The sequence below is a fragment of the Pelodiscus sinensis genome, chromosome 3 (assembly GCF_049634645.1).
Source record: "Pelodiscus sinensis isolate JC-2024 chromosome 3, ASM4963464v1, whole genome shotgun sequence".
Lineage (NCBI taxonomy): Eukaryota > Metazoa > Chordata > Testudines > Trionychidae > Pelodiscus > Pelodiscus sinensis.
The window spans coordinates 123194152-123221868 of NC_134713.1; the positions used below are offsets into that span (position 1 = coordinate 123194152).

Genomic DNA, 27717 nt, shown 5'->3' on the forward strand with positions numbered 1-27717 from the left:
TTAAGGGTTAAGAGCTGTAATAGTTGTCTTCTTCCATTAGCATACACAACTAAATTAGAACACAAGATGTTATTTTGGGCAAAGATGTCCCAGAATTGGTAAAAATCAGATTTTAGCAATAGTCATATTTTTTTCAAGTCATCATTATTCACAAGTTTGTAAGTCAGTAACTATTATCATTTGCAACTATGCTTAAGGGGATAACATCTAGGAAATCACACTTAGATGAATTAAAGGTTGTTTCAGGGACTATACTAGCCTCTGAATTCCCATGCCAATTTGGGGGTAAGGGATTATAATCAAAGTTTCCTGTACTCTTAGATATTCTCTTCTCTCTTGTGTTGCTGGGTAAAAGCCCCCACACACACAAAAGGGGGAACTTACCATGTCTCCACTCCTGCAAACTGCCTCTTACAGGTACTAGAGTTTATGAGGCTATACTGTCTGCATTCATGGAACAATTTGCAGGAGCAGGAACCTAATCTGGGAGCAACATTGCCCAATGGAGAGGGCACTGAACTCAAAAGACAGGAGACCTGGGTTTTGTCTCATCTCAGCACAGACTTGCTCTATGACCTTTGGCAAGTTGCTTCATTTCTCTGGTCTTATGTTCTTACCCCATCCTACCATCAAATTTAGGTGGCAAGTGTTTTGGGGCAAGGCCTGTCTCACTCTGTGTTTGCATAGTGCCTGGCACAAGAGGGCTCTTATCTCAGTTGGGACCTCTTGGCACTCCCGTCATATGGTGATAAATGAGCAATAATGTGGGAGAGCAAAACTGACCACAAAGTGAACAAAAATAAAAGCAAAAGCTTTTCTCCCCCACTCTAATCTCTTCCACTTATCAGCTGTAAAGATACCAAAAAGGCAGAATGATTCACTTTGGTTATACATTTGCACAAATTCAGCATGTGTGATTTTATCAAAGTCATAGGAGGGCAGTATTGGATCAACAAACTGTTTTGATTTTGATAGAAAGGAGATATTTGATAATGCTTTCTGGTTCGTTTTTATGATATTTCGGTAGACTGTAGAAAAACGTACTGGCTAGACAAATACAAACACCACTTCAGGTTTTCTAAAAATCTGTATTTACACAATTTTGTAACAAAAACTGACAGAATATTTTATAGCTGCACACATTTGTCATGAATGTAAAAAAATATGGCATGAGGCACACTCCCATTGTTTAGTGATGGTCTCCATTGTAAATTGCAGGAGGGCAGTTGCATAAAGGCTCAAGGTTTTCACTTAATACATTCTTTGCTTGCATAGGAAAATTATTTCAGCCCCCAGATCTTGTAACATGGAGCATATAGACAGGCTGCAGAGAGCCCACGAGAGCCTCAAAGATTTTAAATGGGGCTCTGCACATCTACAGTGGGGCTGAGACATAAGCATGTGTCTCTTTCCTAGCATACCTGTAGAGGCCTGTCATACAGGGATATATCAATATGTACTTTTAAATAAACAACCGGGGGGATGATTCTGCAGCATGCTGGCCATCAGTTTCTCAGTTCTACACAAGATCAAATCCTTGCTGATTACGCAATGTTATGAAGGCTGCATCACGCAGTGTACTTTTTCTCCCCGTGCTTTTTAGATTTGTGGTAGTGGATATAATCATTGTACAATTCCTTAAAGACTTCTCTTACGCCCGCCTGTAGCGATGCATTTAAGAACTTGATGTCACGTTCAATGCAAAGGTCTAGGATGTGGTAAATTCCCTCAGTTAGATGTTTCTTTACAGGTGGATGTAAGGTCACCTAGAAGAACAAAATCTCATGAAACTTTCCACTTTCTATAGTAAGTATACATCAAGTACACAGTAAATAAAGTACTGACAAGATACAATCTAATGCATCAGCCTATCTAGAATGATCAATGATTTCATTATCTAATATTTCACAGTGCTTATTTCCCTGATTTTGTAAATCTGATTTAAAACACAGCAATAATATTTGAGTCTGCATATTAAAATGTGTACTGGTATTGACTGTTCAAGACTTTGTCATACATGGGATAATTTGAAATCATTACAGCCAAAAGAACCATCAAAAAAACAAAATAACTGCCCCCCCCCCCCAAATCCTACCATAAAATACTCATATCTATCCTGGAACAGATTTTTGTATACCTCTTTCATATTCAGGATACAGAACAATAGCCAATATTAGTTGCATGCTTTTCAATGAAATCTCAGGAAATGTCCTTCAGTGAGCCTACATCTGCAATGGTTATTTTGTTTTGTCTTTTCCAGTTTAATAATTGCACTTATCTAGCAACTTTTATTTAAGAATTTCCATTTGCTTTATAAAAAATAATTAAGTAAGCCTTTAAAAAAAAACAAAAAAAACCACCCTGAGATATGTGTGTTTATTTCACCATTTTAACCTCATGAAACCCTAGGCATAGAGAAATTAAAAGACTTGCCTAAGGCCATTCCGTTACCTAATGGAAGAACTGGAAATAAAACCTAAAACCCCTAACAGTCGCTTGCTAATTGCTAGATACCCCATTTCCCCACAACTGCCATAATCCCTACAACAGAGCACCTCAAGGGGCTCTCAGCCAGTGTTGGCTCTCGGCCAGTGTTGGGCAACCTGCGGCCCAAGGGCCACATGCGCCCCTTCTACATGTGCCCCTCAAGGCATTTTGTTTACTGTTGCCCATGTGCAGGGTTGCCCGATACTACTGGATTCTACCTACTGTTTTTTTCCTACCACTATTACAAAAAAGACAGGCACAAAGCCAGGGCATGTGAAGTGAGGTGCGTGCTGACTGCCTCTGTACCTAATCAAAGCACTGCTAAGGTTCAACTGGCACATCACGCAAATTCTACATATGCAAGCACAATTAGCAAAATTCCCCTAGCCCAGGAAACCATCTTGGTTACAACACATGAAGGAGGGCCACATGAATGCCACTCACTATCCTAGGTTGCCCATCATTGCTCTAGACAAACTGGAACACACTCTATGACCATAACCAACTCACTGAACTATTTACTGCCTTAGGTTCAGGTGGCCTCTGAAGCGGAGCATGTTCTAGCTTCAGGAAGAAGTCTGATCCCTACCAAATATCAACATTAACTTGGTGCCTCCAGACCTGGGCGTCTGCACTCCAAACATAATGAAAACTGCATGAAAGGCTCTCGCTAAAATTGAGAATTTTACTCTTATAGAAGTAGACTTCTAATCCCTGCATCAGGTCCAGGCTCTCTTTCTGCCCTGAACATATAGAGCAGTGAAGGAACGGGGCTGCCTTCTAAAGGATAAAGAACCAGTTGATTGCTCAACAAACCTTTATTATTGAGAAGTTGGGCCAAATTTATAACTGGTGAAAGCATATGCATCTGTACTGGAGTTACACCTGTTTACACCACATTGGAATTTGCCTTAAGCCCTCTTGACTGGTCTTTACTTTACAGTACAACTCCCACTAATCGCTGTCTAAAAACATTATAAGATTTAAACAGTTGCCATTGTTGGCTGGCAGTTAGTTCAACCCATAAACACCGTTTAATCTATATAGTTAAGCAAGACCAATTTGCATTACAGAATTCTTCTCAGGGCATGCTAAGCGTCTGAAGAGTTATTTCACCATTGGTGAATTATGCTGCAGCTCAGAGATAACACATGAAAGGTGATATATTAAGCATATAAAAGAGGCTTCAGGTGTATCCAGTGCCAATGTTCTTTATAGGAAGGTCAATGAATAGCAAGTTTCTCTGTTTTCTGAGTTGCCCATCCAAAGGCCCTAATAATGTCGTTTGAACAACGTTGGTTTATAGTTTTAAATTCCTTTAATTTTTGCAGAGGGCAGAGGAGGCTTGACAAAAGAGTCACTTATGCTGATTTTGAATATTTTTCCCAGCCCCTTTCTTTACCCTTTCCTCACCTGGCACCACCAAAGTTGCAATTGATACTGACGGAGGATTAACCAAGTCTGATTGGAGTGCAATTTGTGGAAAAGAAAAGGAAAGGTGAAAACATGAAGATGATTACAAAGAGCGAGAAACTAGGAGCTTGCAGCTTTTGCTGAGGACTGGAAACAGGTGAGGCAGATACCTGAGTGTGCATTGCTGTGGATGAGTTACTGAACACTGTGCTTTTGTCTACACTGCAGGGTTTTTGTGCAAGAAGCTTTTTGCAGAAGAGTTCTTCCACAAAAACTTCTTGCGCAAAAGCGCGTCCACACCTCAAAAGCACATCACAAAAGCAATGTGCTTTTGCGCAAGAGAGCGTCCAAACTGCATGGACAGTCTTGCGCAAGAAAGCTTTGACTGCCATTTAACAGAATGGCCAGCAGAGCACCTGTGCTTTTTCTCATAGGCTCTTTTTGCACAAGAAACCCCTGCAGAGCGTCCACATGTGCCTTTTTGCGCAAGAGCTGTAGCACAAAAAGGACTTATTCCTCGTGGGGAGAGGAATAACTCTACCAGAAAAAGCCCTCTGTCCTGTCGATTTACTGTATTTTATTTTTTTGCGCAAAAACATGCTTGAGGTGTGGACGTTCTGCCAGTTTTTGCGCAAAAAGTGTAGACATTGCCTGCTACAAAAACAGGTAGGGCATGCATGCCCCAAAAAGGCAGAGACAGACAGACAACTGAGCAGCATGTGAATGAGTTACAGAACTTTACTCCAGTTAGTCCTACTGAAAGGGAAAAAAGACAAGACAGGAGCAGTTGGATTTGTTAATGCCAAAATTATCCCCCTTGGGGTTCCCTATGGCATTACTTCGAGTCACTCCTGTCCTTCACTTGGACCCAACTTATTGCCAGGAAGAGCTATGGCTGCAGAAGCTTGACGAAACGGACTATACTGAAAATTTCACATTACAAGAAAGAGCAGCCAAATTACAGGAGCAATCATCTGATCAGCCAACTGATGAATTGGGCAGCACAGGTGGCACTCAAGTGGCTCAGATTATCACAGCGTTAAAATGCAGCAACACTTTGCAAGTATGACATCAGTCTAGAGAGAGCCTGAGGTTCTGCTCATATGAGATGCAGCCCAGTGAGGCACCTGGCAAGCTGTGCAGATGTGGATTAAGCCAGACAACAGCGGTAGAGATTTTTTATCCTACTTCAGGTGCTCCAGATGGCTGATGCAAACATGGGGATTTGGGTGTCTGAACAGCAGCCAACAGCAGTGAGACAAACAGGCTTGGCTGGGTGAATGCAGAAAGGACATCAATGGAGAGACTAGTATACAATGAAGTCCTTGGACAGACTTTGCTGAGAGGTGGCAAATAGCAATAGTACTCTAGAGCTCGTTAGGTTTTTCTCCAGGACAGCGATATGTAAAACTCTAATCACTAGCACAAATAATTACAGGAAGATTTTGCAGGCTTTGATGGACACAGGCAGCACTCAAACCCTAATGAAATCCAAACTGGCTAACCTGGAACAATTTTAGTATTTCAGATGTTAGATCTGGCTGCAACAAGCTACTCCAATGTAGATGTCTTTTTGACTATGCAAGAGCAAGAATATTTGCTTTCAGTAGAAGTGGGGAATGGCCTTGCATATGATATAGTTCCTAGGTCAAAGCTCTAGTCAATCAAACTAGGCTTTTACACACAGTGTTTGGCTGATCCTTTCCTACTAATAATAATGGGTATCATCTAGGAGTATGCTAAACTCATAGGAGCTGAGGACAATAGCCCTAGGGAGAAGGCTAGGAAAGAAGGTGGTTGGGGGGGGGGGGGGGGGCGGCAGGAGGGCTGCAGATTAGGAACCCCTTGATCTAATGACCTTTAACTCTTGCTTTCCTTTGCACACACTCAATCCCATTGTTCAGGAAATGGTTAAGGAAGAGGATGTAACCATCCTAACTGCTTACTAGACTCTCTCCCGTTTCATCAATGCCAAATTCTTGGCAATACTTCTAAAGTAATATCAGAGCCTGGTCATCAATTCCAGAGCACTACATTATCACTCTCAAAGGAGAAATTTTAGTCCCAGAGTAAAACACCCAAGAGAAACCCCTACAGAATGGAGGCAGGCAGCAAGGTATAAGATGTGCCAAAACACATTCTCTGTTAACAGCTAAGGTTAGGGCTCAAACTCAGTGCTCTGGTATTCTTAAGTTCAATGACTACAGCGTGTCACCTTTCACGACTCACCTTCTGTGAGAACAGGCTGCCAAATAACTCTGACTTCAATCTAGCCCTAGTCTTTCTGCAAAGCCCATGTGACTATCACTCATTCTCTCTCTGGTCCATCAGCAAGCTCAACCTGAACTAGAGTAGCAAACTTTATCCTCTGACTTCTTTCAGAATCACTTCCCAAAAGGGGCTGTGGTGTTGTGTACCAGCTGAGATCAATTTAGGGAGGATTAGAGCCTTGATTTGTAGCCCAGGTGTATGCAAAAAACAGAAGAACCAGGTGATTTTTATAAATGCAGTTTTTTTACAAGGCATATGATCTCTCAAATAACCACATATTTGGACCACTAGCCCTACTCTGCATCCCCATGAGCACTTAAGAGAATTTAAAATAGCTCTTTAAAACAGTAACAAAATACAGGACTATGTAGCACTTTAAAGACTAACAAGATGGTTTATTAGATGATGAGCTTTCGTGGGCCAGACCCACTTCAGTACGTGACTCTCAACCGTAACCTTATAAGGACAATGGTGGATGACTGTATATTACCTTCTGCAGTTCAATCACATACTGGGCCACTATGAAGGGAGAAAACACTGTGAACTCCTCTGTTTTTGCAGCAATGTGAGTATACATCCTTTCTATCAAGTGCGCACATTTCAATACAACACCAAATTCATCTGTGCTCCCTAAAAGAGAAATCAAATTGTGGTTTAAAATTAAAGGTTAAAAAAAACTCTGCTATACCCTCCTCCCCCAAAATGAACATAAAACCAACAACTAGCTAGCCATGGTTTCATATTTTGGATTTGCCAAAAGGCATTTTATAGATATAGTATCATGAGCTTTCATGGGCAAAACTGATTTCCTCAGATGAATGGAGAGAAAGATGCTTTCTTTTTCTCCATTTACCTGAGGAAGTGGGTTTTGCCCACCAAAGTTCATACTACTATATATTTTTGTTAGTCTCTGAGGTGCTAGTCTACTACCTATTTTTTAAAGTTACACACAGTTCGCCCTATTCTGCACCTTCTTCTGTGCACTACACCCAGACTCAGGTATATTAATGAAAATGACGACACAGCACCTCTGTCTCCTTTCTGTCGCCCCTCGTGCATAACGGAAACAACCAGCCTATTGAAACTGTTCAGGAAAGATGGCGCTGATTTTAGCATCACCTGCAAGAACATCAAACCAAAGAGGATCAGACAATGCCTAATGCGATAAAGAAAATGGTTTCTTTATTAAAGCAGCGCACACAACATAACACCCCAAAATAAGAGTGGATTTATGTGCTTAAAAGGAAAGTACATTGACTATAAGCTCTACAGGGAAGGGAATGTATTTTTGATCTGTTTGTACAGCTGCTGGCAAAATGGGGGACCTAGGGATCCTAGATGGTATGGTTAATACAAGTAATTGTAATAATCTCAAAGTAACCCCACAGCCACAAGTCAGAGGTTCAACGTTATGTTATTCTAATGCAGTGGTTCTTAACCTGGGGGTAATTTACCCCATGTCATAACCATGAGGGCTGGCCAGCACCTGGGGACTAAGGGGTTAACAATGTCTCCTGTCTCTAGCCAGGTATCTGGTCAGCCAATGGCAATGCAGGTAGGGATTTCAAACTGGGACAAAGGAATTTTAAACCTTTCCCTCCTTTGTCTGAGACAGAGTGGTTTCTTCCAAGTAACAGGGAGATGGGAAGGCCTGTCTCTCTCCAAGAAAAGTCTTTTCACAATATGTAAGTAGGGCAAAGTTTATATAATCCGTCAGGCATTACTATTTTTCTGGTTTGGGAATGTGGAATTGATGTCTGAGTTGTTCAAAGTGTGTTTTTTTTCCTCTCTCTTTAAAAGTGTTTTTCCTTTTATAACTAAAGTCCTGAGCCCATCGGGGGGAGAGGGAGGGTCCCCCCCATGAGTATATTGGTAGCTTTTTTTCATCTGGCCACTTTATTATACTTGCAAATGTGGTATTGTTTTGATAATAAAAGTTTGTTTTCTTTTTCTAATTAACCTGGTATTGGTTCATTTCTGTGTCCTGGAAAATCTGTCTGTGGGTATATGCATGCCTCTGACTAGGGGGCAGCTACCACACTGCAGCTTGTATTTTCTCTTGTCTTTTCAAGCTCTTTGGGGAAAAGAGCTTGAGGTACCCCAGAGGGTTTAGGGAGGAGGTTTCCCAAGTGATCTCTTACCTCGTCTCCTTGGAATACTTGAGTGGTGGCAGCGGTTTTTTATTCTCCAAAGTCTGGGTATTAGGATTTTGGGGGGAAGTTTTTGTAACAAAGCCTGTAAAGATCAGGTTTGGGGGTGCTTTTGCAGGCCCTGACTTCTGCATTTGTCGTACTGGAGTGGGAAACAGCCTTGACACCCCTCGAGGGGTAATTTGGCATATTTCAGGGGGTAATAAGTTTAAAATAGGTGTTTAATTTTGTTCAACATAATGTATGAGAAAACAAAAGACAATAAAAATGATTAAGCATAATGTTCTTATTATCTATTGCCATTTTAAAAAGGAGGTGGGGTCATTTTGGTTTATTAGTTAAGCTTAAGGGGTAACAGTACCAAAGAGGTTAAGAACCACTGTTCTAATGGCTGTGGCATTTACTGTCGCCTACACGGGACCAGCACTTGCCCATGGGACCAGAGATTAAGGACCAACACACTTATTCATCTGAAAATTATTTGGGAAAAAAATCAGGTTTCAGCTGACATAAGCAGTAGAGGGAAAATTTTCAAAAGTGACTTAAGGCCAGGTGCTTAAGTCCTATTGGCCTACAGAGACTCAGTCTAAGTACCTATGTCATTTTTTAAAAATTGAACAAAGGAACTTCTGAAAGCATCACTCTAATCTAACTTTAGAGGTTATGTGATAGTCTGCTTTCAAACTGTTATAATTTCAGAACCTCTATGATTTTTCAAGCTACTAGTCGTAGGTCAGGGATTAACTTTTTAAAGTTTCTGATCACTGGACCTTTCCCACTCGTCAGCCCTTCTCCCTTTACCTTAGGGTGACACTGCAGTATAGAGAACAGGACTTCATGAATTCCTAAGAAGATATTCCCATACTCCTCCATCTTCAAATGACCCACAGGGATAGTCAAAAGAATGCTGAATGCCAGTGTCACATGATGTGGATTGGAGAGAATCTCTTCTCCTTGCCTCAGTAAGGTTGCTACGGTCTCCAATATAGGTACAACAATGGTGGGAATCAGCAACTGGTCCTGACAAGCCTCTTTAGTTTGCATCTATATGTGAAAATGAAGGCAACAAGAAAAAAGTATTTGGCTGTTTCCACATGCATCCTTTTTCCACACTAGGGAGTTGTACTGTTGCACCTTGACCCAGCAGCAGTATAGTGGTGCAAACTGCAACAGCATAAAGCCTCATGCATACTAGCCAATCAGTTCTAGGTGCAAGCCATGCACCATAGCCACCTGCAGCATTGCTTGAGAACACCACAAAGCCTATGTGTTGTAGCATCTATCCGACAATCCTGAAAAGAAGATGCATACAGAATATGGTATACAGGGTCTATTTGCACCTGTTCATATTTTTGTCCTTCTGTCCTTCACAAGCTCTGTCTCTCCTACGAGTGTGAGAGCAGTTCTCTGGCCTTTTGTGGTAGAGGTGATGGCAGGGGATTCCCAGCCACTACCAGACAGATTTGAGCATGAAACCAGAGGGTCAGACATCATGATGGCAAGCACAAATACCACAACATTTGGGTGCAGCACAACACAGGTAAGGAATCTGATTTATTTTCATTCACTCAGTAATTTCCTGGGCTCTCTTTTATTTGTTGGCTGTAAGGCCAGACTAACAGGGTTTTTTCTTCTCTGCATCAGAAAAAGAGTTGCCTAGGCTGTGGGAGAGGCAACTCTCTAAGCCACTCCATATAGCCTAGTGCTTGAGTCACTACACACATAATGTAGTGTAGCCCCAAAGATATAATCTTCTTCAAAGCAATGGAGATGATAATGAATGAGCATTTTTGCCATGCCAACATACTGGGATATACTTGGAGAAATTTGGGCCAAACAGCATAAATGGATCCTAGCCACACAGATGTCAAATGCGTAACATTTTTTAGAATAGATTTCTGTGTGTGTTTCAGACACAATAGTTACAAGCTCTGTCAAACTTATACCATGGCAGGTAACACCATGGGAGTTACTTACAACTAAAGCTGTGATGATCTGTGGGCTGGTAAACCAGAAAGCTTTCTTTTTTTCTCCACTTAATGGGCAGCTGAGCAGCAATTTGATTAGCATAACAGCTGACAATATTTCCTGCAAAAAATGGATACACAGTCACTGCAAAAAAGATAAAGGTGCTCACTTGAAATAGGACACCTCTCAGAGAAAACGTCACATTAGCAACAGCTCCAAAAAACTGGTGTTGAGCAATAAACACCTTCACTTTCTGTACCAAGACTATTTTGAAAACAGATCATGACATTAAGAACATTTAAAAATAAAGGCAGATCAACTCAGGTAATGAAGGGAAGTGGTGTAAGTACACATGCATGAAACTCATATGTACTTTGAGCCAATCATATAATCAGCATGTGTTACCAGCTAACATGTCACCACATATTGACTTATAAGAACTAAGATGAAGGTCTAGGAGCCAAATACTCCAGAGCTTTAACTCAGCTCTGAGTTCCAAGTTACTTAACCCTCCAAGAGGGGGTCTGTACCAGACTTGTTTCCAAATTTCTTCCCAATGTTACAACCACCAATTCAGCTCCATTGGTAACAGACGTTAATCATGTCACCTAATGAACTACTGGAAGATGCTTAGATGCTATGGTAATGAGTATGGCATAAGAACCCGTATAGAACAGACTGGTGGGAGCACTAATATAATGAGTGCTTCACATACCTGCTGGTACTTTAAAGCGGCATGCCATTTGACCCTGTTCACAGTAGGTTTGGACAATAAAATGGTTAAAATATCTGTGGCTATAAGTGTGTTGTCTATGCTACACTTTTATTATAACAACAATGGGACATTTTTAGTGATAAAATCTTCCACCTGGTCTTGATCTCAGTTCCTCCATCTGAACAAAGGAGATAGCTGTACTAACTTTCTCTTCTCCTCAAAGCAGTACTGGTGTGTTTTGTAGAGGCCTTTGATGATGAAAAGTACTCAGTTAGTGCTAAGTAGTACTCTGATTAGCAAAGAACCACGCACACTACAAGAAATTTATACTAGCATGTGCCACCCAACAACTACAAAGAACAAACCACACTAGGTGTGACTTTTAAATGAACTAGGCAAATCTTTTATGCATTGTTTTGAGTGAAGGTCATGGACTGAATCAGCTTCCTAGTAATCAAGTACATAAACAAGACAAATCACTATTTTGGCAAGGAGCCTCAGGACTCTACTGGATAATAGCAAACAAATTAAAGATTTTATTTAGCCAGTGTGTAATGTTAGAATTAACACACAGGAGTCCACCTTCAGCACTCTCTATAGGAATTCACCAATGTGAGACTCCTATTACTGGGAGTTAGAGTACTAAATGTCTGAGGATCATACTGAAAGCTTTCTTCATTGGTAGCAAGTTTCTCTTTCACTGTGTATTCTATTGATCTCTGGTATTTCTAGGGCACTCTTCACCACAGTATCTAAACACCAATTTTACTGCCCTGTAAGTTACCATGAGTACGCAGCATAAAACAGAAACACATTCAAAGCTCAACTCCAAAGTCTTCCTCATTTCCTGCTCAGTCTCTCCCTTTTCGTCCTGCCATTCATGCTCTACTGCAGTTCAAGCCAGGGAGAGAGAAGAAAATAAATGGTATGAAATAAGTCAAAAGTTCCCTACTTTAGGATTTTGTTTCCAAATATTGCTAACTTCAAGTCCTTGGAGCACCAGCCTCATCATGACACAGAACTCCTCAGTAGTGCAGTTCTCCATCAGGTGGGTCATCAAATCTGTCAGCTGCATTTCTAGATCTTGAATTACCTGGACTGTGGTGTCAGGGCCTGTGTATTCAAGAGACACGAACACAACTGAATTGCTTATCCACATGGGGACTTGCCACAAAAAGTAACTTTCAAAACCAAGCCTTAAAAAGGAGCAGGGGTGGGTGTAACAGTTCATGTGGGCAGAACATTCTTCTTTTTCCCACCTCCAACAGCAGCAGTGTGTCATTCAGAACATATTCCCACCGTACTGTTTACCCCACTGTTATCTTGATTAATTTCCTTCACTCTGTGAAAACACTATCAAGATGCTTGTTCACAAGTGGGGGGAAGGAGGAACAAGCTGATCACAATCTATAGGATATCAGGGTGCTGGGAAGAGAGCCACAAATCACATGAAAATTAAGATGACAAAGCTCATATCTCTGTTAAGCAGTGACCAGATCTCCTACATGTTTCCAAATCAAATATTAATCAAATGTTAAATCAAATATTATATTATTTTACAACTAGTTTAAATCTTAGTTACTTTGCAAGCATATTTGCACTCTCCACAAACACCCCAAATAAAGCAGTAATTCCTGAGATTTGTGGCAAGATTTTCTGCATAAGAAAATAATTTTAATGTATTTAAAGCTTTGCACTTCTACTGCACATTCTCAAAGCATCTTATTACCATTCATTATGCCTCTGCACTAAATATGATATGAGCTCTGTACCAGCACTGGAGATGTTAAAGGGAGTGAGAGAAGAGCCAGGGTCAGAAGTTGGTAATCCTGACTCCCAGTCTTATGTTTTAATGTCGATATCTTACTGTCTCCTTTGGTGAATTCTATAACAGGAAAGAGTTGAGATATAGTCTGTTTCTTGCATGCAGTATAAGAAACTTACACATAGACACTACATAAAAATCAAGTTGCAACTCAGTTAGCAAGAGCTTCATCCAGGCTCACAGATTTACCAAAACGCTTCTCAATACAGAATTGTACTACAATTACTCTCTCTAAGAGAATAACAAATGTGCTAAATCTGTAATAAGCAGGGGTTAATACAAATTTCTAAAATAAATGTAACAGTAAAATCAAGCTAAATCAAACCCTTTGGGAATCAAAGACAAAATAATACTGACAAGGGCTTTTTTTGTACTACTTATACTGCACATATGCAATGTTAGTTTAGGTGATATTGCAAATGAGGCAACATAGCATAGTCATTAGACCACACTAGCACAGAGGACCAGGCTTCTAATCCCAATTCTGTCACTGGCTCACTGTGTGCAGGTAATAAAAGACCTGGTTTTCAGAAAGGTGCTGAATATCCACAGCTATCACAGACTTTGCTTCGAGCATCAGTTGCTGAGCACCTCTGAAAGCCATGTCAGTAGCCTTTCTGTTCCTCAATTTTTTCACCTTTAAATGGAGATGAACCTTATCTGCCTCTGCAAGGTCCTCGGAGACCTTCAGATGAAAAGTGCTGAGTTATTTACCTAAGCAGATCCTTCAATGCTAGCTGCTACACTAGATACATATGATTTTTTTAAAAACGCATCTTCAGAGCAGCTCCCAAAAGTCTAACCACATGATCCTAATCAGAACATTTTTACAGGGGTGTTTTACAGTGCCTTCAGTCATCGTTTATAGAACACCAAAGTATCATTTTATAGAAGAGCTTGGGGCTATATTTTCAAACCATGATGGATTTGTGTCACGAAATATGCATGAACAGCCATAAAGTATGTATTAGCATACTCAAAATACATATTCTTGCATAAAAACAGAGCTCTTCAGCATATGAGTAACTATTTCTGTGAAAGAAAGGAGATCAAATAAACTACATGGCTGACATCCACAAGGACCCTCCAAATGAGACCACTAATTAAGTGTGGTCAGCACTCCAAGTCTCAACAGTGACCCCCCAAAAGAGAGACAGGGAAGCTTTTAAATGGGATTCATTTTCTGATGGGCTAGCACAGGGGTGGGCAAAAGAGCCTCCACAGGCCGGATCCAGCCTGCCAAGTGGATTAATCCGGCCCCCCAGAGGACCTACCGATCCTCCGCCTCCAGGCTAATTTTTGAAGTTCTCTCCACCCTACCAAGAGCATGTGATGCTTTGAAGCACTGTGAGCTCCTGGCAGAGCAGGAGGAGACTTCATGTGCTCCCCCCGCCCCCAAGCCCTGATTGGTCAGGGAAAGGGGAGGAGAAGAGAGAAGCACGCAAAAGTTGCCCTTGCTGTGCAAGGAGCTCGTGGCATTTAGAAGTGGCGCGCACTTTTGGCGGGGCAGGAGGAGGCTTTGCACACTCCCCTGCCCACAGGCCAATCAGAGTCTGGGGTGAGGGGAGCACATCAAGTTTCCACCACCCTGCAAGGAGTGCACAGCACGTAGAAGTGCCACACACTCATGGCAGGGTAGGAGGAGGTTTCGCATGCTCGACGGCCCAAGACCCTGATTGGCCTGGGGGTGAGGGAGCATGGGAAGTCTCTTCCCACTGCCAGGGGCATGGGTGCTTAGTGGGAAGGAGGGGCAAAGGGGCTCCCCCACTCCTGGACTAATCATGGTTTGTGCACAGGAAAACCCGAAGCATTCTGGCCCTGCCCCTTCTAGGGTGGCCCGGTGCCACTTCAAAAATTTGTGAAGTGGCTCCTGGCAAAAAATTATTTCCCACCTCTGGGCTAGCATAACTGGATATCTTTAGACTTTTTGAAGAACCTCTTATTTGCTTTTACCCTCTCCCAGCATTCCAAAATTAACAGAAGAGTTGAAGACAATACAAAGAGCTCCATACCGGCAAGTAGTTGTTTTACAGAATGAAACACAGTGAGAGCAGTCTGTTGTCCAGGATACAGATCTGTCACTGAGCAGAAAACGGTTAAAAACTGCAAGGCAGAGTGAAGGAACTGCAGATGACCTCCTGCCAAGGTCAGCTCTCTCAGTATCTGTGTGTAAAACTTTTGATACAGTTCAGTGTGGGAATACTCCCGATATTTTCCTGGATCTTTAGGATTCCCTTGCCCGCCTTCTGTTTTCATGAAGCCACCCACACACGTCATCAGATCTGCTTTCAGTAGGGTCGTGACTGATGGGATGAGTGCCAAAGGTAAAAGTTGATCTTTGGTGAGGTTTCCAAGACAAAACTGGATGGCTGTTCCTGTCTGGAGGACTGTTGGCTCTAACAAAGCAGACAGCATTTCTGTCAGTTGCTGTTTTTTCTCTGGCTGCTGCTGGAGGTATAGAGTCAGAACATGGCAGAGTGTGGTTAGTGGCACTAGGAGCAGCTGATTGACTATAGTGTTCCAGGTCTTGCCTCTGTCCGCATCAGCATATGATTTGCAGCTCACTAGGAAAGAAGTGAACTTTTCCAAATTGAGTTTCAGGCTCTGCCTCCTTTCGACAATCATCTGAAGAAAGCATTCCAAAAAGGTTCGGGTTACCTGGAGAAATTCTATCCAGTCAGGAGTGGACAAAACATCAGCAAAGTTTTTGCTGACTGTGAACAGGGCAGTCATGACAGCCTCAAGAACATCACTGGCATGAAAAACTTTAAAGACAGAATTGACACTTCTGCCAGTCTGTAGGCAAGTGAGGAGGCGGAAGCAGGTAATTAGAAACTTCAGTGACAGCAGCTTACTGCAAGAGACGTTAGCTCTAGTATTGGCTATCAAGGATAGCAGCAAGAGAAAACAACGGGTATGGTCTGAAGGCAAAAGACTGTCAAGTTTCAATGCAGAAATAATCTCTAATAAATGCAAAAAACTTTCTATCTGGTCTTCTTCCAAAGTAATGGGGGATCCAGCTCTTGTTAACAACAATACATGTTGAGCAATTTTTTCCATTGCTGTCCAACAAACCAACAGTTCATCCTTTGACTGTTTGTTTTCTGACAGTACCTCTGAAGTGCCAACCATTTTGCAAGATGAGAAGACTTCATCATGCCATGGAATATTATCTGCAGCTAGCTGTTGAATAGGCTGATCTGCGATGCCCTGTGCAGCAGAACACAGTACACCAGCGCACTGCTGAATAATGTGACTTATAAACGCACAGTGCAGCACCTTAATTTCTGGAAGAAAAGTACTATGTAGCAAAGCATCCGAAATCTTTTCAACTACGATAGAGGAATCTTGATCTGCAGAAACTTCCCGTGCTTCAGTCAATGATAAAGTCTTCAGAAGCATGTCAGCAACATACTCTATATCTTTCAGAGAAAGATAAGGAATCAGGATTGTAAGATTTGAGACTACAAGATACCAGTGAGCAGCTGGGTAGGAGAGAGCATTTATTGCACTAATGTTGCCATTCCAAGGTTCTGACTCACCCGTGCTCATGCTTGATCTTCCAGAATGAAGGATGAAAGCTGCAGCTTGCTGCAAGGTGTAAAGATCAGCCTCAGTCTGAAAACTGGTTTGCATTAGGACCTTTTTTATTTTCTGAAGCATAAGCCGTTCTAAGCAATATTTACTAGTTGAGTAGAAATTACTTGAGAGCGCCACTATCTTCTTCCAACCCTGTCTGTCCATACTAGGGAGAAGGGCTGAAAAATCCCAGCTCTCTGCAGCAGGGTCACTAACACCATCAGTTGCTTCAGCCAATCGAGACACATATTTACTGCTGTTTATACTAAGCAGAGTGTCAACCTCCACCCATGTGTAGACAAGTAGGAGTGCAGAGTCACTGACCTTCTCTAGCCATAGCCCTGGTTTATTTTCCTCTGCCCAGTGATCCTTCAATAGGTCCAGCAATGGCTGGATTACCTCTCTCTGCATCTTGTCCAACAGATTCTGAGTGCGAAGGACAACAGGTAAGGGAGTGACATTATCCAAACTCTTCATGTTGAACAGGAAAGCGTGCAGCACTGAGCTTACAGACAACAGCTTCAGTGCCATGTCAAAATCCTGTTTAACATCAGGAATGATTAGAGTCTGACACTTCTCCAGTAGGAGGAACAGAATATCCAGAATCTGGTTCGGTGGCAGCTCAAGGAGACACTCACTAAGTTTTGCTGTCAGCCCTGCAGACAAGACCGGCAGCCTTAACTCATCAGCAGCTGGACGGCAGATCACAGACAGAACCTCTTCGAAGAGCTTAGGGAACTGTCGCAGCTTTGTGTAAGTCTGAAACATGGTGTTTATGAGAGTCTCCTGGGGCTTCTTTATACGTGGCTCAGAGACTTCTGCGTCAATCCAAGCTGAGGCCACTAGGTCATCCAGATCTGGCTCCACAATTAAATGATTTAACGAAATCAAGGCCTTGAGACACCTAAACCAAGCTGGGACAGTAGCCTGTGAGTGATTCACCAACATTTCTGCCAGCTTGCGGTAAAACTGGAACTGAATATCCTTGTGCCTGATCCGGTCAGCGGCAACGTTATAGATATCATTGCTGAGAACCAAGTTCAGGAGCTGTTCTATAGCAAGCAGTTCTGTGCTCCAATCTGTGGGCGAGAGCATCTCCTGCCATAGATCCTCCTGCAGGTGAGAAATCCTTAGACAGCCAAAAAGCCTGGTACACATGTGGAAACAAACCAAGTGGTTTTCTGCCTTACAGTAAGAGTCCAAAAAGAGCTTATAAATCAGAGGTACTGAATTTGCTATTATGATCACCTGGAGAGCTGGTTCACAAAAACCAGCATCGTGCAGCTTAGACAGCACTGTACTGACCGGCAGCAGAATAGTCTTAAGAGCTCTTTTCTTTTTCTCTTGCAGTTCCCTCTCGGGTAGGAGCTCCTCTCTGTAAGATGACAAGAGTTCAGGCTGGAAAATCCCTGTCTGCAGCATGGCCTCTATTTGATTTCGGATTTCCCTGCTCAGATGCTGACGTACACGGCCATCATCTGCTGGTGTCCATGCTCTGGCCATAAGCAAATGCCTTAGGAGCAGTGCTGGTTGAAATAAGTGACTGGTCACTTGCCCAAACACCCGGTTTGGGTTGATCTGTTGCCTCTGAATCAGGAGGTACTGAGTGAAGGTCAATTGGAGGACATCAAATAACTGGGAGGTCACAGCATCTTCTGAGGTCAGCCACTGACAGGCCAGCCAGGAAAGCTTACTTAGGAGATTCACCATGAGCTCATATTTTGCTGTATAAATGATGGAGAGAGGTGGAGTGGAAAGGATGCCCCTGCAACAACTCAGCACTGTGCCAACATTTTTGTGGGATTTTTGAGCACATGACTCTGAAATCCTTTCGTTTATGACCTGAAGATTTAAAAAAAAAAATCACTATCAACCTTGCACACAGAAACAAAGGTAACATGGGAACAGACAACATAGTGAACAGATAACATATGCTAGAGAGCTCTGGCTGGATCCACCAACAGGACTTAATAATAACAGAAGACTGGAAAAGCATAGATCCACCAATGGTCATTCCTGATCCCAGACATAGACTACTGGTCATTTGCAGACTGCAAATTCATCAGGGTAACGACCTTGCCTTTGTATGTGTTTGCAAAGCTTCTAACAAAAGGGCCCACTCCTGACTGTGACTACTCTACTAGAAATAACAGCAATAATGGTTTATGATCCACCTCATTCTAAAATAGTGAAGAAACTTAATGCCACAGAGAAAGGAAAAGCTAAATGTCCTCCCCATCTCCACAAAGTCCCTGCCACCATGGGAAAATTCCTTCCTTATCCCAGATTGGGGCAACCTATATGGCAAGGATCGCCATTAGTAAGCAAAGAATTCCATTTATACTCTAAAACAGCCATATGATGTCCTAGAGTTGAGTGTACTAGGATACATTTGCAAGCTTTTAATTCTCTCATGAGTAGTCTGAATGAAATCATCTGGACTACTTGCGAGGGTAGGGTTTGCCTGCCTGGGTCTTTACTTACTAACTAAAATATTTAACCTCTTTAAATTCCTGATGAATTGGTGAGAGGAAAACCTGGGAGAGATCACCCCAGTATGAGATTACTGGGAAGCATTTTTGCTTTCCATCTTCATTCTCCACAAGTATCAGCTCTCTCGCAAAAAAGGGGACAAAAGATAAAATAAATACAATAGCCTACAAATATAAGCTAATTATCCATAACTATTTTGTATAACACCTCTCTCTGGGAGGAAGAATACCATTTCACATACTGCACTGATATTCACCATCTTACAGACAGTTTGGTTTGAATTACCTGTGCAATTGAAAAACTGAGGTTGATTATCTTTCCATCCTTTAAGAGATTCTGTAGTTTTCTGCTATGAAGAATGTTATCCAGGTACGTCCAAAGTTTCTCAACAATTTCATCCTCCAGTTCAAGTTTCTTGTTGTAATACGAAGCCAATGCATGGCTCACCCAATCAAGTAATACCTATGTTATTACAATAAAACAAATATACAGCTCTGGGTGATCATATTACCTGCATGGGAAAAGGATACAGAACAGCAGCAACTACCTCAAACCTGAGAACTGTGTAGACAGATGCCCATGAAGAATGAGCAGTGTGGATACAGAAGTGCAGTTCTCCAAATAGGATCAGGGTTTAAATTTGTAACAGTTTCTATTGTCAAGTTACTTTTGGCCCCCTTCACGCTCTAACCTTCATAGTAAAGCTAATGTCAAGAGTGAAAATGATAGGTTCCTTTCAGCTTCACTTAAACTGGCAAAGAAAATTTCTCATACAAAATTTTGGTATCAGTGAGGACATTGTTGAGTTAGGGTTCTTAGGAAAAGAACTGGTGGATTTTCACTTTATAAAAATTGTTCCAAATTCCAAAATGTAGAAACAGCTTGTCCTAATGATCACAAGTTTATTTAAAATCTTGATCTCCGATAGAAAGATCACACAGGCCTTATTTCCCTTTTTTGGAGTTCCTATTTTTTCAGTTTCTCTCTCTTTATATATTGTATACCTCAAAGTTTTGCAATCTGTAGAGCTTACAAAACCAATGGGCAGTGCCTGTTTTGCTTACAAAGTATGCAGGAATAGCCCATTTACTACAAGGTCTGCAGACCGAATCTGAAGATTTTATAAACTCCACAATCACAAGCACCAAAGACCCCACCTGACTTGTTATAACATTTATAATCCTTTACAAGTCAGCACTGAATGTTCACGGTCAATAGACTTCAAACTCCTTTCTGACTACTCTGGAGATTCATAGCTCTTATAAAACTTTCAAACTTACAACTACAGTTAAGGAAGAAGCACATACTGTAAACCAGCGGTGGAGAACCTCAGGCCTGGATGCTTGCCTGGCTCCCGACGTTGAGGGCTCCCTCCCAGCACTAGGGAGCCAGCGCTGACACTTCAGCCCCCCCTGCTACTGCACCACAGGGCTGGAGCACACAAAATCTACTAGCCTAGGACCCCCTAGGTTCTGGTGTGTGAGGGGAATGTGGGGAGTGTCTTTTCTCCTTCTCAGTCAAGGTTTGTGGTTTGATTTTTTTTGCTTCTCACTTGTGTGCAGCCCCCAACTGATTTTTCTGTGGGTTAGGGCCCCCAATCAAAAAAGGTTCCCCACCCCACTGAACAATGAGCCAAACAGCTATCATTCAAAGAAACAATCTCTGCTAGCAAAGCAGCAATCTCTGCTAGCAATTTTTAAATTCTGTGAGAGTAATAAGAAAATATTAAAATTATTAAACCCACTGAAGCAGATCCTTAGTCCTCTGAGGGAGTAAAGAGGAAGCATTCAACTCCACTCGGTTATATATTTATGTGAAATAAATAAGATTTTCTTAATTTGTTTAACTTCTTTATGATGATACTTTGAAATAATATTTTACAAATTTTAGTTTTCTGTAAAAAGCTAAAAAAATGTAGACAAATATTAAAATAAAATTATATTGTATAATACTGGTCACTTAAGTATTATACCCCATGAGCATGCCCCTACCCTGACTTGGAAGGACCACTTCTAGAAGTGAGAAGGTAGTTCGCCAGTTAGTCCAGTCTATGCTGGACCTTACTGCTGAACTCGCTAATCACAAATTCCACATAACTGACTCTTAATGGTCATTTTGTGATGGAGATGAAAGCCTATTAGGAAATAGCTTGAAGCCAAGCTCATTTCACATAGGCTACTACGCAATAGGGATGTCAATATGTAGACCACTACACCATTACCCTATAAGACTGAGCTTATTGGTTAATCATGTCGACTACATGCATTCCCTCTGTGGCAGCAGCCCCTGCCGGAGGGGAGTTCGGAACCCTCACAAACAGGAGCTGCTGCCACCCCGCTCTGCTGCCTCTGATACTGTATCAGAGGCAGAAGTGCTAGGCAGCAGACGGAGCCAATCTGTGTGGGGAGCGGATTTTTAAATCAGTTCCCCTTGCGGACCAGCTCCTGCTTGCCACCTTGTGTTGCTGCCCCTGACACAGAGGCAGAAGCAGAGGGTGACAGGGACTCCTGGGAAGTAGGGCTGGGAGCACACTGGCCACCGGCCAAATCTCAGGCACTATCGAATAGTCATATAACTGCTATAATGTAATGAGATTATATGACTATTCAATTACGTGCTAACATCCCTACTACACAACCATCAGCAGCAACAACTTTCAGTTACTCCTATTACAGCAGTTTTAGCACATGGTCTACAGTTGATAGGATACACAATGCACTATTTAGCCTCTGAATCAGCTTGCTCTGAGGGATGTTAAAATGCATTTCTTTTGGTACAGGTCTACCCAATGACATTTTTAGCAGGTACACATTTACATGCGAGGGAGGAGGTGGCTCCATAGGAGCCAGTGTGCGAGGGGGAGCCTGCTTGGCTCCCCATGAGCACTGGCTCCCACCTCCAGCTCCCACCTCCACTGCTGCTTCTGATACAAAGGCAGCAGGGGCAGGCAGGGAGAGACTGCATGTAACCCCCATGAAGATTAACTGATGAGCCCAGGATCATCAGTTAATCATTTAGACATTTACATTATCACATCCGTACTTGGTCTCCACAACAATAAACTGGTACATGTTTCTGGTTTTGACAGTTAAAACAATTTTTTAAAAAAACTCACCTGTTCTTTATTTGGAAGAAAGCATTGATGAGAAATCCATGCAAAATGAGCTAATTTAATTTTGTCTTCCCAAGAGGTTTTTGCACTTTTCAACTTCAGATGAATTCCAGAGTAAATTGCAGCCATAGAGCCTAGCACTGGATCTGAAACATCAAATTCACAAAAACGTTAGATGCACTAGAAATAAACATTAGCTGGGAGGATTTAAGAATATCAGACTATTAAGTTAACAGTTATTCATCTTCATTAAAGCCGACTCTTAGTTGGGCTAGCCCCCACGTTCATTTGGCTTTGCAATGCAAGACACCCGGATTGGATACCCTGGTCTGGTCATGGAGAAGCCAATCCATGGAAATCAATGGAAACAACATTGGATATCAGGCAAACAAGAGCTGGCAGAAAGGAGGCGACAACACGAACTGAGACTTTCTAAAACAAAAGACGGGACTATGCAGCACTTGAAAGACTAACAAGATGGTTTATTAGGTGACGAGCTTTCCTGGGTTAGACCCACTTCCTCAACCTAATCTCATAGACACTAACCTCCCCCCCCCCCCCATTCTAAAATCTGATTTGTCAATTTTATGTGTTCACTTTTTTTTCTATTGTATCCTTTGGTATATATGGTCGTGCCAATTTTCTTCCACTATTTGATCTGAGGAAGTGGGTCTGGCCCACGAAAGCTCATCACCTATTAAACCATCTTGTTAGTCTTTCAAGTGCTGCACAGTCCTGTCTTTTTTGTCTCAGCAAGTCCAGACTAACAGGGCTACATCGCTGTTACTGAGACTTCCTAGTAGAGCTGCTGAAGTACCCGCCTCCCCCCCCCCCCCCCCCCCCCCCAAGCACAGGCAGCGGCGCATGCCTGGCACCCCTCAGGATCAGCCCCTCCACCCAATGCTTCATTCGCCCCAGGGCGTGCGGGCCAGAGCTGAGCCCGGCACCTCCGCGCTTGCTACGCCAGGGATAAACGTAGGGAAAAATGCCTTGAGCCCCGGCACTTGCACCCCTCCCCGCCCCCCGGGAGAGCCACGCATCCGAGTGAGACCCGGCTCAGGTGCGTCCCGCCCCCCGCTGAGCCAGAGCGAGCTGCTACCGCCGCCGCCCTGCGCCAGACCCACCTGAGACGCCCCTCCCCCCGCCCGAGTCTGGGCCCGCGTGGCGCCAACCGCCGCACTGACCCCGCCGGCAGCTCGCTCGCACGCGCCCGACCCCCGCCCCGCGGCGCGCAGATTCCAGCCTCACCCAGCCGCTTGCTGCCCAACTCGCCGCGCGCTCACACACACACACGTGCTGCCGCCCCGCGGCCTTCGCCCTCCCGCTGAGAAGGCGCCAGGCAGCGCTAGCCGAGCGCCGCGGCGAGAGCTTCCCATTGGTGGGGGGGGGGTGCGCGCATGCGCCGTTGAGGCCGCCCCCAGGCCGCCTCGCTCTCGGTGTGTCAGTCAGTCATGGAGCGGCTGCCTCGAGCCGCGGCGGAGAGGGAGGCAGCAGCCGCGGCAGCCAGGGGAGGCGGCGCAGGCGGCGCGCGCGCGGCGGCGGCGGAGGAGGAGAGCGGCGTCTCGCGCCGGCGGGCGCAGTGACAGCGCGAGCCCAGGATCCCGCCTCGTGCCCGCAGCAGGAGCCGCCGCAGCAGCAGCCGCCTGCGATGCTCAGTGAGTGGCCCCCGGGCGGCGCGCGCCAGCAGGCTTCCCCTGTGCAACGCGCCCGGCAGCCGTCCCGGGCCCTGGGAGGGAGGCGGAGGCAGGCCTGGGCTGGGGATGCACCGCGCCGTGCATGCAGCTGCCCCCGCCGGCCAAAGGACGGGAACCAGCTGCCTCCCCTCGCAGCAGCGGTGCAGCCTCACTGGCAGGGAGCGGGATGAGGATCCTCCCCGCCTCTGCCTCCCCATCCGCTTCTCCTTTGCTCTCTCTTGCTTTTTTATCTCCTCCTTCCTCCCCAGCTTCCTGACTTCCCCAGGTTGCTGTGCCCGTGGCTTTCCCCCCTTCTGTGCTCCGCAGTGATTGTATTAGGCTTGGGCAAGTGGGGTGGTGGTGGTGGTGGTGGAGAGAGTATCAGAAACTGATTCTGCCTTGAAAAATGGCCCCGCTGGGACTCCCTGATTATTGTCTCTTAATGATTCCTAGGTAACAAGAGTTGAGCTTACATGCAGCAAAACCATAAGTTTTGTAACCACTACTCCTGCAGTCACAATCTGGGATCTTATGAGGGTCAAGTTGAGGCTTCCCTATCTCCATCAGAACTGGCCCTGCAGGCCCAGTTCTGCCCTCTGGAACACCTGTGTAGTCGTACTGAAGGCTAATTAGATTGCCCAAGTGGCACTGAAGTCAAAAGTTGATCTGTTGAATCTCATCTCATGAGTGCTGTTGATGCATAAGAAAGGGAAAAAACCAGCTGCGTTCCCAGATTGTGGTGCAGCGCATTATAAATTACTCTGTGCTATATAGGGAGCTGCAAATTGCTATTATTACATAGACACCTTCCAAAATATAGCATGAATGTAAAAACAAAGCTTTTGTTATGGGTTGTAAATAAATCCTGAAATTGTTAAAAAATCAGGATTTATTAACAATCTATTTAATGTCACTGTTTTAAAAATTTTTTACTCTTGCGCAGTGAAAAATATCATTTTCACTTTCTGATCCTCGTGCAATTAGTCAGCGGTGTTTTGTTTGGGTTGCAAATATTGCAAAGGAAAGTTACTATTTAAAAATATTGTTTCCGTTCTTCTTCTTCTTAAACCCTTGTACTCCCAGTAGAGTGTAGGTCATCTACAAGTCTCCTCTACTTCACTCTGTCTTGAGACAAAACTTCTGTCTGACTCCAGGAGTATCCCAGTTGTCCTTCAAGCTCAGTAGATCTTCTTCACGTTGTCCGAGGTGTTTCCATTGGGAGAGGGAAATTCATGGAAATGGGTCTGTTGCTCTAACTCGGTTTTACAGAACCTAATTTTGGTGTAAGATTTGACCCCCAGCTTCCTTTTAAGGGAGAATAATATGCATTAGAAATTGAGAGAAGTGGTTGATCTGCTTTCTGTGGAAAGAAAATGAATTGATGTTCATGTAGTACACAGGAAATAAGTTAGACAAAGCTTGATGTTTAATCTTGTTCTTGAAGTTTCTTTTATGGAATTTGTCAAGCTTATGCTATGAACTGTGCCCAAAATGCAGGTCTGACATAAGTGGACACAACTCCCACTGACACCGCTGTTAAATGGCTGTCTCTTCTGTTTCTTAAGACAAACTCCACTGTTGGGTATAATGGTATGCTTTACTGCAGAGTAATCAGATTATTTTTTGTCAAGGTCCAAATTTCTTGGTTAAGGTCCAGACTCCAAAAAATGTTTTTCACACCTCAATAACAGTAATGATAATAAGTAAATAAAAAGATGGTTCATTCAAAAGCAACTGGTGGTCTGGATTTGGCCCAGAGCTGTCCACATGCTGTTACTGCCATCTGAAACACTTTTTTTAAATTTTACTGCACTATGGTAAATCTCCATTTCAGCTTAAAATGTATCTTGTATCTCTTACCTGAACCTCTTTATTTCTCTTACTGTTTATATGGAGACATTTAAGTTAAATGTGAGCAAAAATAGAATTTGTAAAAATGAAATATTTTTTTAATATACTGCTTCCAGTACATTTTTAGGAATTAAATATTTCCCTGCATTATTTGTGACCCAAACAATAAGTAACGAGAAGTTGCAAGAGGGAGCAAGAGTAAACAAAAGTGGAATTGTTAAGCAGCATAAATAGTGAATTCGATTCTTCAAGATTTATTTATCTCAGTTGTTAGTTGCATAGGCAAAAATAATGGAAACAAATAAGGATTTTTTTTACCTTAAGTGTCCATTTACTTCTGTAAAGTTTTTTGGGATTTCAGTTTGTGTGAAAGGCCTGATACAAAAATGAAGTTTCTCTGTACTCTACGTGGTCTCCAGTTTTGGTGGCCTTCAGGTATAGAACAGTGTCCTGAAAGCAAGAACTCAATTTCGGGATAAAAGGCAGTGAGACTCTGCTTACAAGTCAAGGCCTGAGACGCCTCTCACAGTAGAATCTGCTGATGTTCAAAATAGGTGATTTGACTCTTCATATCGAGGCTTGGATACATTGCTCATAGCAAAAATAGACATCCCAGCACCTGCAGTCATGTAATGAATTCAAAATCTAAGCTGGCTTCTGAAAAATTGTTACTAGTCCTTGTGAGCATGAAGAAAAGATTGATAATATGGATGGAGCCTAACTGTCATGGGGTCTGCCTGCATTTGCAGAGTGCTTTCAGAAGGAGAAGCAGGGGATCCCCACAAATTAGACTAAGTTCCTGTTGCTCTGGGGAAGGGAAACTTGGCTTGAGTTCTGTGCACCTGGAGTATCCCGTGGGCTCCTCTGGGCTTTTGGTGTCTCTAAAAAACAAAAAACCAACCCCTCATGACACCAAACCAAGCAGATTTAATTCTGTGTAGCTCTTTCATCTCCTTTTTTTGTTTTCTTCTTTTGATCAGCAGTAGATTCGTTAATAATATTGACATATCACCACTGGGCTCTTAAATTGATGCCTCATTAAGAAGACTCAAATAGCTCAGACCTCTGAATGATTTTCAGGCTTTATGCAAAGTCAGCCAGGTTGTTGCATCTATTACAGTCATTTCACATTTTGAAAACTTTCTTCACAATTTTGAAAGCAAAATACTTTTGAAGGTGAAAGTTCAGATTCTGGAGAACAAGATGTCTGACAGAAAAAAAAAATCTGGGTTTCTGACCTCGCTTGACCTGCCTTAACTTGAACCCTGCTGAAGGCATTCTGAAGGGCTGCTTGCTTATGTTCAAAGTTTTGTACTCTCTGCAATGGCCATCAAAATCACAGTATCATTAAGAATATTGTGGTGGGTTCTGTGTCTTTAATTGTGGATGATTTCCCTGCTTCTATAGCACTATCCTTAGTACTGAGGAATCAGGTCTGGTAGTCAGTAAAAGAGCGGAGCTGCAAACAGCTGCAGCAAAAATAGCTTTTCTGGAGAGATGCAGCTGGACTGCAAGAACACCTATAGCAGTAATGTCATGCATTTGCAGTGTTTTAGGGGATTTGTTCTATAGTAGAGCAACAAGATAGCTTCTGTTTAGAAACTTTAAATCACCCTGTATGTACAGGAAAAAAAAGTATTATCAGGAAATGTCATTCCAAGTGTGAATCCCTGCACTGTTGCAGGCAAGGGAGGGCATGAAAGGGAGTAGGTGTTTGCCTTCAAATGTATAGAGCCTGGCATATCCATTTTGTATTTGTGGATAAAACTTTTGTATCTGGAGCCTTGCAAATCTTACTCCTGAGGAAAACCTTGCATCACTGAGCATGTGCACAATTTATAATGCGCCCCCCCCCCCCGCCCCGCCCGCTGCTGGGAAAGCAGAGGCAAGCTGCAAGAGTGGTCATGCACTGCCTACCTGGCAGGGTAGGCAGGTTGGTTTGGGCACCCAGAGCAGATACAAATCACTGCCGGGTCTGTATGTGCAGGAAGAAGAACTGGGCAATAGTGTATGTGAGAGAGACTCTGTCCCTCTTGCTTGCTATTGCAGCATGCTTGGCATGGAGGGATAGGACTTGGGGTGGTTTTAAAGAGGTAGGCGTGAGGCAGGCTCTGTTCCCTCAGGCAGAGCAGAATGTAGCAGCCAACTTGCTTAGTGAATTGTTCTCATTGTTCTTAGTG

At 43.1% G+C, this 27717-nt stretch overlaps 2 protein-coding genes across 3 annotated transcripts in view; one reads left to right on the forward strand and one right to left on the reverse strand.

Moving 5' to 3' along the window:
• Positions 1 to 1068: 1068 nt before the first annotated feature.
• On the reverse strand, positions 1069 to 23397 carry URB2 (URB2 ribosome biogenesis homolog). Of its 2 annotated transcripts, none has more exons than XM_075924721.1 (10): positions 23262 to 23397; positions 22017 to 22159; positions 19187 to 19363; positions 14842 to 18250; positions 11957 to 12117; positions 10299 to 10409; positions 9123 to 9365; positions 7200 to 7290; positions 6662 to 6801; positions 1069 to 1766 (listed from the first exon to the last, which is right to left on the reverse strand). In XM_075924721.1, exons 2-10 carry the CDS (start codon positions 22140 to 22142, stop codon positions 1569 to 1571), a joined length of 4656 nt encoding a protein of 1551 aa, XP_075780836.1. In that variant the 5' UTR covers positions 22143 to 22159; positions 23262 to 23397; the 3' UTR covers positions 1069 to 1568. The 2 variants fall into 2 exon arrangements, with proteins under 2 accessions (XP_075780836.1, XP_075780837.1); XM_075924722.1 differs by having other exon boundaries at positions 23198 to 23380.
• Positions 23398 to 23466: 69 nt separating this feature from the next.
• Positions 23467 to 27717, forward strand: part of TAF5L (TATA-box binding protein associated factor 5 like) — a 38673-nt gene continuing 34422 nt past the window's right edge. The window contains exon 1 of the mRNA XM_075924723.1: positions 23467 to 23668. The gene's annotated coding sequence lies outside the window, so the exon portion shown is untranslated. The remainder of the gene's footprint in view (positions 23669 to 27717) is intronic.